General features: G+C 40.8%; 1 protein-coding gene across 1 annotated transcript; it reads left to right on the top strand.

Moving 5' to 3' along the window:
- The first annotated feature begins 1,388 nt into the window (after window positions 1-1,388).
- CDC20 (cell division cycle 20) lies at window positions 1,389-9,328 on the top strand. The gene is made up of 11 exons (XM_070745085.1): window positions 1,389-1,491; window positions 3,838-4,057; window positions 4,560-4,702; window positions 4,814-4,910; window positions 5,527-5,655; window positions 5,859-6,055; window positions 6,541-6,635; window positions 6,769-7,000; window positions 8,095-8,220; window positions 8,363-8,480; window positions 8,959-9,328. The coding sequence occupies exons 1-11, from the start codon at window positions 1,453-1,455 to the stop codon at window positions 9,129-9,131; spliced, it is 1,569 nt and encodes a 522-aa protein (XP_070601186.1). The 5' UTR covers window positions 1,389-1,452; the 3' UTR covers window positions 9,132-9,328.
- The last annotated feature ends 1,465 nt before the right edge of the window (window positions 9,329-10,793 follow it).

Below are 10,793 nucleotides of genomic sequence, written 5' to 3'. Positions count from 1 at the left end.
TGTATTTATTAAGAATATAAAGATTTTTAAAAACCAACATAAAACCATCAACGGCAATCAAACAGCAATAACCCCTCATTCTGCAAGTAGGGGCTGGGCAGGGTGTAGTATGCGCTTAGTATGCGCTTAGATTCTGCAAGTAGGGGCTGGGCAAGGTGTAGTATGCGCTTAGATTCTGCAAGTAGGAGCTGGGCAAGATGTAGTATGCGCTTAGATTCTGCAAGTAGGGGCTGGGCAAGGTGTAATATGCGCTTAGATTCTGCAAGTAGGGGCTGGGCAGGGTGTAGTATGCGCTTAGATTCTGCAAATAGGGGCTGGGCAAGGTGTAGTATGCGCTTAGATTCTGCAAGTAGGGGGTGGGCAGGGTGTAGTATGCGCTTAGATTCTGCAAGTAGGGGCTGGGCAGGGTGTAGTATGTGCTTAGATTCTGCAAGTAGGGGCTGGGCAGGGTGTCTGAGCATTGGGCAGGCAGGGTGAGCTAGTGTTGGTTGGGCAGGGTACGTTCAGTGGAGAAAAATCCCCCCAAAAAAGGAAAGAAAAAAAGGCGAAAACAAGATGACAACATATGTGTAGTGCCAGAAACCTGGCTTCTGCGCATGCACAAAAGAACTCAGAAAAATTAATCTGACAACCAGAGTGCATTTTTTATAAAGGAACAGGAAACTCTGAGGTGAGGTTATAAACACTGAGGGACACTTAGCAACGGTCTCTTCCTCCTGCCCAACATCTGGACACATGTGGTCCACCTTTTCTGTTCAGAGCCATGCCATGTGCTCCTGTCCATCATTAAACCTGCTTTCCAAACAACCTCCATGAATCCAGTGTCTTTTTCCCCACTTGGAACTGAACCCAGAAAAATATTACTTCCTATTCTTTCTTTCCTTCTTTATTTCTATCTATCATCTTTCTTTCCTTCAATCTATCATCTACCTATCATCTTTCTTTCTTTTCTTTTCTTTCATCCATCCATCCATCTATCCAAACAGCTTCTTTATTGTACGGTATTACCTAGGTCTTTCCTGCAAGTAGAAAAGGCAGATGCAATAAACAGTTGAACAAACGGACTTTCTGAATTAAAAATCTATTATGGGTCTCCATTTTAGGACATTACTTCATCGAACCCAAAGCCGTTTTGTTTTAGATTTAGAACGTTGAATATTTTTAATTATGGCGTCAGGCGCCATGGAAACGCCCCTCCCTCCCTTCTCCTCCCCTCCCCACCCTGTGTCGAACATCGGCAGAGAACCTTCCGCACGCCACTTCCCCCTTTACGACAATGCAAAATCCAAGGCAACTAGCCATCCAAGGGAAACTCTGAGCAGCAAAGCCACGCCCAGTTTACATTCAAGAGCCAATGAAAGTAAAGGAAAGCGGGCAAGCCGTAAGTCACGGGGCGGACGTTAAGTTCGAAATGGGCCAATAGTTGATCAAAGTGGGAAGTTTAAATCCTGAATGGCGGAAGGAGCCGGAAAAATCGGGGTCAGAGCAGCGGTAAGTAAGAGGCTCCGCGGAGCCGAGTTTTTTTTAAGGATCCTAAAAGTATTTTTTTGTTTTTCTTCTGGTTCTCTATTTCTTCCCATCCTTTAGCTCTTCTGCCCGGTATTTCTTGCCATCTATTCTTCCGCGGGGCACGAGACGTTCCCTCCCTCGCCTCCCCCCACCCCCGTGCCAGAAACAGACCCGGAAATTGTACGAAGTCGGCAAAGGTATCCCAGTAAGAGCAAAAATCACTATTTTGTCTTATTGCGATGCGTTTGCTGATTAAAATCTCCAGAAATTGAGCCGTTCGAGTACAAAGACAGCTCCACCCTGTTGAGCTATTTTCGCCCAGATTGTGGGGCCTTTGCAGGAGGAGGAAAAAATGTCAGAAAGCAAAATATTAAAAAGGAGGCGGTTTTCTTGCCACTTGTGCTTGTAAGGACCACATTAGTCACCTGGATCTTATCTGGTTTGTTATTCTGGAGTAAGGTTTGTGAAGTCAGATTTGACTATTTACAACTAGGTGGCCTCCAATCTGATCTAAAGGTAGTTCATAAAATCATATACCAAAATGTTCTTCTTGTTAATAGCTACTTCACCTACAACCGCAGCAATGCACGAGCACATAATAGATTCAAACTAAATGTAAACCACTCTAAACTCAACTACAGAAAATACAGCTTCAGCAAAAGAGTGATCAATGCCACGAGTCCCAGTGGCCAGTTAGATCCAACAGTCAACTTTCACCAGGTCCCATCAACTAGACAATGTTGCTTGGCGGGACCTAACAGAAGAGCCTTCTCTGTGGGAGCCCCGGCCCTCTGGAATCAGCTCCCCCCAGAGATTTGTTCTGCCCCCACCCTCCTTGCCTTCCGTAAGAGTCTAAAGACTCATTTGTGTCACCAGGCGTGGGGCCATTAGGCTCCAGCTCCCTGGCCGACAAGTTTAAGTATGTCTGTTTCTGAATGGGAATGAATGATTTTTAAATGCTATTGGGGTTTTTTAATTTAATTAGTTAAATTGGATTTAAATATTTGTACTGTGTAGTGTTTTTTGATATGTTGTAAACTGCCCCGAGTCCTCGGAGATGGGCAGCATATAAATCCAATACATAAATAATGCCTGGAATGCACTACCTCATTCTGCGGTTTTTTCCCCAAACCCCAAAAACTTTAACCTTAGACTGCCTACAGTTGACCTCTCCCCGTTTCTAAGAGGTCTGTAAGGGGCGTGCATGAGTGCACCACTGTGCTTTCTGTCACTGTCCTACTGTCCTGTTTTATCAAATTACTACTATCCTGTACATGTTTGATAAATAAATAAATAATAAACCTATAGCTATCCTCTGGATGTAGATGAGTCCATTTTTCTGATTTATTTAGTTATTCAATTTTTATGCCACCCTTCTCCTTAGACTCAGGGCGGCTTACAACATGTTAGCAATAGCACTTTTTAACAGAGCCAGCATATTGCCCCCACAATCCGGGTCCTCATTTTACCCACCTCGGAAGGATGTAAGGCTGAGTCAACCTTGAACCGGTGATGAGATTTGAACCGCTGACCTACAGATCTACAGTCAGCTTCAGTGGCCTGCACTACAGCACTCTACCTGCTGCGCCATCCTGACTTTTGTTGTCTTACTCTTCTTATCTGAGATCAACTTACTTATTGTTCTGCCGGTGTGTTTCAACTGCCCGTAATTACAGGGTAATTAGTCCAGGAAGACACACACCACATGATAAAAAGAAAACCCAAAAGTTTTTATAAACAGAAAAACAGAAACAGCTCCCTTTTTAAATGTCAAAGGGATTTTCTGGTACACACAAGGCACAGGTTAAATGCAATCCAATTGCTCACCCAATAACTGGGAAATTGAGTCCAATTCTAAAGTCCAGAGAGTCCATACACAATCTTGAACAGCACAAAAACCACAATCTTGATGAAACAATGAATCAGATAAACTGCCATGAGGCTAAAACACCAGGCTGCACTTTTATCTGTAGCACTAATTACAGCAGCCCCACCCAACCACAGGTGGCCTCATTTTCTCTTGTAATAATCCTTCAGTTGTTGTCTCCTAAGCATCACTCTACACATGCGTGGATGTGTTATTAATTCTTGTTCAGAATCCAGGGATGATACAGATGACTGATCTCCTCCTGGGCTGTCTGTCAAACTCCCCTCTTCCCTGTCACTCACGCTTCCTTGGTCAGAGGAGGCTTCGTCGGCAGATTCCATCGGGAGCAAACCAGGCCTGCGGCATGTGGATGTTTCCCCCACATCCACCTGCACATTCCTTGGGGCAGGAGCTGGGCCAGAGCTAACCACACTTGTTCTTTCCTGGCTCTGATTTCACAGCACTGCATCCCTATGGCACAGTTTCTGTTTGAGAGTGATTTGCACGGGCTGTTGAAACTTGATGCCCCAATACCAAATGTACCACCTGCACGATGGCAGCGGAAGGCTAAGGATGGTGCTGCTCCCAGCACTGGAGTTGCCTCAGATGCCATAGCTCCTTCGCCTATGAAACCCGCTAACAGGCCTCATAGTACCAGCAAGACTCCTTCCAAAACACCAGGTAAGATGTGCATTATAACCAGGAGGTAGATAAACATCAGTGTATATGATGAAATCTGGCATTAAGTGCCAACTCTTTGTTCTCTTCTGTTGACCAATTTGTTTGTTTCTGTTGACTAATTTATCTTAATGATGCTGTGAGAAAGCAATGAAATAATCTTGCTTTCAGACGAGTTATTATCTGGGGAAATGAATTTATTTGATTTGACTTCTATGCCGCCCAATCTCATGGGACTGGACAGCTTACAACAGTATAAAAATGCAATACAATAATAAAAAGAAGTCAAATGTAAATACTAAATGATTTTTTAAAAACCCCATTATAAAATCTACAATGAAGTCCAATCAAAACAGCACGCATACCAATCAACACAATTCGGCTGTGACAGATGTTAATATTCACAGCCCACAGGCCTGCAGCAAAGCCAGTCTCCGCAGCCTTTCGAAAGGCCAGTAGGGTGGGAGCAGTACGGACATAGACTGATGAAATCTCTGTTTTGCAGGCAAATCTGGTTCCAAATCACAGAATACTCCAAACAAAACTGGAGGTGATAGATACATCCCTAATCGTAGTGCTATGCAAATAGATGTGGCCAATTTTCTGTTAACCAAAGAGGAATCCTCTGAGGAAACACTCACCGAGAAGGTAAAGAGTTTAAATATCTGGTACAGTGATGGTCACACAAGTTTGTACTTACTGAATTATGTGATCAAGTACAGTATTATTGATTATTTTGTGTTTTTCCCCACCCCCAAGGAGCATCAAAAAGCCTGGGCAATGAATCTTAATGGTTTTGATGTAGAAGAGGCAAAAATCTTGCGACTAAGTGGGAAGCCTCAGAATGCCCCAGAAGGTAAGTCTGCATTGGACTTACTCAACACACGAGTAAATTGAAAAGTGAAGTGCATGGTGAGTTTCCAGATTAATCCCTTGTGGATAAAAGCTATCAATAATAGCTAGCTCCCAAACTGTTATTTCAGCAGTGGTCCATAATCCAGTTCATACAAACTTATTCCATTGTTCTGCTGTTTTGTTTTAACAGGAATTAGTCTAGAGATGTTCAATTAATACGCTGATAGATTTTACAAACTTTTAAATCTTTTTCTCAAGTGGCTATTTAGAACCACACTAGAAAATAACTGCCTTTTTTCCATTTTCTGAACAGCAGGGATGCTAACTTGAATTAGTTTATGTTCAACTTGTTTAAAAAAAGAAAACTTTACTCTCTCATAATGCGATCCTTCAGTGCCCTAGAAAATGAACTCTATAGTACCTCTTACATTCTTCTGTAACATATTACCTATTGGATATGTTAAGGTTGATGCCTCTATTGAGAGAAATCCAGCTGGTGCCCTCTAAATGGAGATTCCGATTTCCCAAAATTTTCATTGATTCTGTTAAGCTTGGAATTATAGGGACATTGATGTTTTTCTTGATTTATGCTGATAATTACGTTACCTCTTTTCCAGGATACCAGAACAATCTCAAAGTGCTCTATAGCCAGAAGAACACACCAGGCTCTACAAGAAAGATAAACAGATACATAGCCTCTGTATCAGAGCGGATTCTAGATGCCCCAGACATTCGAAATGATTACTGTAAGTAGCCATGGATTTGGAGTTTAATTTTAGTGAGACTTTGTTCCAAATGGCAGAGGATACCTATCTCTGTCATATTACAGCTTTCTTAGCCCCCCGCCCCCGCCATATTGTATTTGATATGGCTACCATGGACAGGAAAGGGTTATGTCTTTATTTGACTTGGCTTTGTTTCCAAACTACTGTGTATTGTTCTCATTTAGATCTGAACTTAGTTGATTGGAGCTGCCTCAACTTTTTGGCCGTGGCTCTGGATAACACAGTGTATCTATGGAATTATGATTCCAGAGAAATAATCCAGCTCATGCAAATGGAAAACCCTGATGACTACATCTCTTCTGTTTCATGGATCAAAGAAGGAAATTACCTTGCAATTGGCACAAGTAATGCTGAGGTCCAGGTGAGGCAACAGAAGATATATTTAATTATCTAATATTCTGGCAATGGGACAGAGAAGAAGAAAAAATAAATATTTTATTATTAAAGCAAGTTAAATTCTCTTTTGGAGGGAACCCTCTGGGCTTGATACACTTTCGGATTGGAAAACTTATGAGCTGCTTACTGTGATAGTCCTTATGGCCATGACTTGATTGATTTCTCATTTCTACATATCTGAGATGAAATACGTTCATATCAAGTGGGACCATTTTGTTGTCAGCGTTCTAAATAGCATCTGAGAAATAAACCAGTCCCAGTCCAACTCTCCAAATCAGAGCTTGATTTATTAACAGAACCATGTTACGCCATTGCCATTCCGATTCTGATCCTTCCCAGAATCCCACCTAGGTTAAGGTTCATCTTACATTGCATTTTCTCATTTGGGCTGTATTCCGTGAGACAATAAAAATGAATAAGGTTGGGTATTTGAACTCTGTTTATATTTAGTTATGGGACATCCAGCAGAAAAAGCGTCTACGAAATATGGTCAGTCATTCATCCCGTGTGAGTTCTTTAAGTTGGAATAGCTACATCCTATCCAGGTAATAATTTCTAAACAATATATATTATGGGCACTGATGGGAAGAGACCATGTGGCTTATAATTTTTCATAGTGAAGAGAAAATACATTCTGGTATATTTGATATAGGAAAATAAGCTAATTTTCTCTTCCAGTGGATCACGGACTGGTCACATACATCATCATGATGTCCGTGTAGCAGAACACCATGTGGCAACACTTGCTGGTCATACACAAGAAGTATGTGGGCTAAAATGGGCACCTGATGGCCGTTACTTGGCCAGTGGAGGCAATGACAATCTTGTAAACATATGGTCTGCTGTTCAAGGGGACAACTGGTCACTCCGTCCTGTGCAAACTTTTACACAACATCAGGGAGCTGTTAAGGTGAGTACATATCTGTATTTAGAGAGTAGACATAGATCTTGGTACAAAATTATGTGGTATAAAGCTCAATTAATGGTCATTTGGGTAGCTCTTTAACCAAGTTCTACAGTTTGCAGTGTGGTCTGAATCCAAATCATAGCAATTTAGTTTCTCTTGGAAACTGGAATTTGTAATACAGTAAACAAATCTTGATTAAAAACCACATCTACGAAGTTCAAAATAGTAGCCACTTTTAAGTTCCAAGAGTGATAATTGTTTGCAAAATAACCAAGACAAATTAAAATGGTCACATTTTAATAAAGCTTAAATGATAGCTAGTCCATGTTTAGCAATTGCCTCATTTATCAACCATTTGTAGTTATGACTGTAATGAAAAAGTAACTCTGACCTTCACAGGTCTGTAAAACCAAAGGACAATTGAAATAAGACCATAAGCATAATTGCAATTTCACTTAGCAAACTCTTTGCTTAATGGCCCAGTTGCTTCTGCAAAAATGAGAACTATCTATAGCTTTCAAACACAGTGCAGCGGTACCTCTACTTAAGAACTTAATTCGTTCCGTGACCAGGTTCTTAAGTAGAAACGTTCCTAAGTAGAAGCAATTTTTCCCATAGTAATCTATGTAAAAGCAAATAATGTGTGCAAAACCATTTGGAAAGAAATATAAGCTTGGAATTTGGTGGGGGGAGGAGGAGGAAGAAGAGAAGGACAGTCGCTGCCGAAGGAAGAGCATAAGGTGAGGGGAATCAAAAAAATCCAAAACTTTAAAAAAAAGGGGGGGACTCTGAGGTGGTGAGGAGGAGCACGCGCCTCCCATACACCCGGTGCGAGGCTGCCTCCCATACACTGCACCAGAGAGAAACCCAGGGGGAATGGCAGGAAACTGACTGGCCTTCGTGCCGCTCTCAAATTTCCTGGGAAATTTTTCCGGGCTCGGAAAAGTAGAAAATGGTTCTTAAGTAGAAAATGGTTCTTAAGTAGAGGCAAAAAAAATCTTGAACACCCAGTTCTTATCTAAAAAAGTTCTTAAGTAAAGGTACCACTGTATTTCTAATCACAGAGAATGGTGACAACAGTACACTTTCCCCCTTAGGCTGTGGCTTGGAGTCCCTGGCAATCCAATGTGCTGGCTACAGGAGGTGGAACAAGTGATCGCCACATAAGGATCTGGAATGTGTGCTCTGGGAGTTCCCTCAACACAATAGATGCACAATCACAGGTAGGTTTGCTTAATACATTTTGAAGAAAGATAAGGATTATTTCAACACTTTAAATTTAACATGCTGCGTTTTTTTTCTACATAAGGTTATATCCAGTCAATATTTTATTTATTTATTAGACACTTTTTCTTGTATTAATAGGTCTGTGCAATACTATGGTCTACAAACTATAAAGAACTTGTGTCTGGTCACGGGTTTGCTCAAAATCAACTGGTAGTGTGGAAATACCCATCTATGTCAAAGGTCACTGAGTTGAAAGGTAAGACCCATTGTGAAAATACTGCAATTAATAAAGGTACTAAGAAGCCCATGAACATCAATGTGTACCAGCAATTCCTCCTGACACCCAACGGCATCCCTGTCTCACTTTTTAAAGTTTTTTATATAATTACAGGACACTGACATCAGCACAAAGCTTTAAACGTACTTACAAAATTTGCCCAACAAACGTCCCACAGAGATAGACTGCATCCCACAGGCTGTTTTCTTGCCTGGTAAATGGATGTTTTAAATTTCATTGTGTTCACTGTAGCAGCTCTTTTGTGAATGTGTACATTTTTGTTTTGCTCCTAAATACAAATGTATTTAAATGTATCAGTGTCCAAAATGATTGCTTTTCCTGGATTGCATTGGTTTCATCTACAGGTTATGGTGTTCTATTCCACAAAGAAAAATGCATATGCCAACTTGAATACCAACTATCATTTACAGTCATCTGTAAAATATCTTCCCCTTAGGTCACACTGCTAGGGTGCTAAGTTTAACTATGAGCCCGGATGGAACCACAGTTGCTTCAGCAGCAGCAGATGAAACACTAAGGCTTTGGCGCTGCTTTGAGTTGGACCCAGCACGTAAGAAGGAGAAAGAGAGCAGTACTAAAACTAGCATTATCCATCAAGGAATTCGCTGAGTTTCATCCAACGCCCTTCCAATCTATTGCTTTATGTACAGAATTTTAAACTATTAATAAATATTTTGCTCTCCTTTAGAAATATTGGTTTATGGATTGATATATGAATCATAAATGGTGTGAATTACTTTAATTGATATTGGCTGGTTGCTAGGACTTGGCTTGTAATAAAAATAAATCTATTGAAGAAAAATAAAGACTGGACTCTCCTCCTGATACAATCAACAATGTTCTTTCTCTAAATCACTCTGGCACCTTTATTACTAGTCAAATTGTCTTGGTTTGATCTTTTTATTTTGACTTTCAAGGAACAATTTAGCTTCCACCTTCCACCCCTCTTGAATTATGGGACAGATTACTGTAGGCTTCACAACTGAGAGTTAACCTGAAATATTAGTTTGGGATTTGAAGTGTGTTTTCAAGTTGTAATTGAAGCTGGTGCCCTCATGCACCTGATGCAAAAACCTGCATACTATGTAGATTGATTGTGACAGTTTATCAATCCCAAGATGCAACATCCTGTTACAGACCAGCTGTTTTATTGGGAAATACATAAGAATTTTGCTTGCCAATTATTGTTGCCTTACAGATATTGCGATTTTACTATATTAAGACTGCTCTTCCAAAGCTATTTTCTTTAAAATCAGCCTCAACAGTTATGGAATAGTTTATCCTGAGAGTTAATCCTTCCGCTCCTTTGTTATTTCTTGCACTTCTTTTAAATTCAAAGCATTCTAATATCCCAAATAGTATGTGAATCTAGCCCTACTGTGATTTTTTTTTTAGCCTCAATCAAATCAACTGTAACTTGAACAGTCCTACAAATGATTTTACTGCCTTTTGACTGAGTGGAAGATGTGTAAAGCCAAACCTAATCAAAACCAATATTAGCCTCAGTTCATCTTTCCCAAGCACTGCAGCTCTTCCCTGATTCTTGGGTTTTATGGAACAAAAATGATGAAAGTGGATCTGTTCTAAGCAATCAAAATGACAGTATAGGTCAGTGATGGTGAACCTATGGCATGGGTGCCACAGATGGCACGCAAGCCATTGCCCTAGCTCAGCATGTTTGTGCTGGCCAGCTGATTTTGGGCTCACACAGAGGCTCTGGGAGGGCATTTTTGACTTCCAGAGAGCCTCCAGGGGGATGGGGAAGGGCGTTTTTACTCTCCCCCGGCTCCAGGAGTCTGGAGCCTGGGAAGGGTGAAACACGAGCCTACTGGGCCCACCAGAAATTGGGAAATAGGCAGTTTCTAGCCTCCAGATGGTGGGAGAAGCTGTTTTTGCCCTCCCCAGACATTGAATTATGGGCGTGGGCACTCACATATGCGAGATAGCATGCATGCACGCTCTTTCAGCACTCAAGGGAAAAAAGGTTCACCATCACTGGTATAGGTTATTAGACAATTACCATTTCAGCAAATAAAATCTATAGTGTAACTATTGACAATTGGTTGGGAGTTGGGCAGTGTACAAATTTAATAAATAAAACAATGCAGTACGGTAATTCAGATTACATGAATAAAATACATTTTAATGTTCAGGAGTTGGTCCTTCAATTCAGTAGGGCAAATAAAGAATTAATATTTCAGTGTATTTTAAAATGTAGCCTATTATAGTTATCTTATGAAAGATATCAATAGTTGTAACTAAGTGAAGCTG

This window comes from Erythrolamprus reginae, chromosome 3 (genome assembly GCF_031021105.1).
Source record: "Erythrolamprus reginae isolate rEryReg1 chromosome 3, rEryReg1.hap1, whole genome shotgun sequence".
NCBI lineage: Eukaryota > Metazoa > Chordata > Lepidosauria > Squamata > Dipsadidae > Erythrolamprus > Erythrolamprus reginae.
Note: the sequence above shows the minus strand (reverse complement) of the source record. Positions and strands in the feature narration are given on the sequence as shown.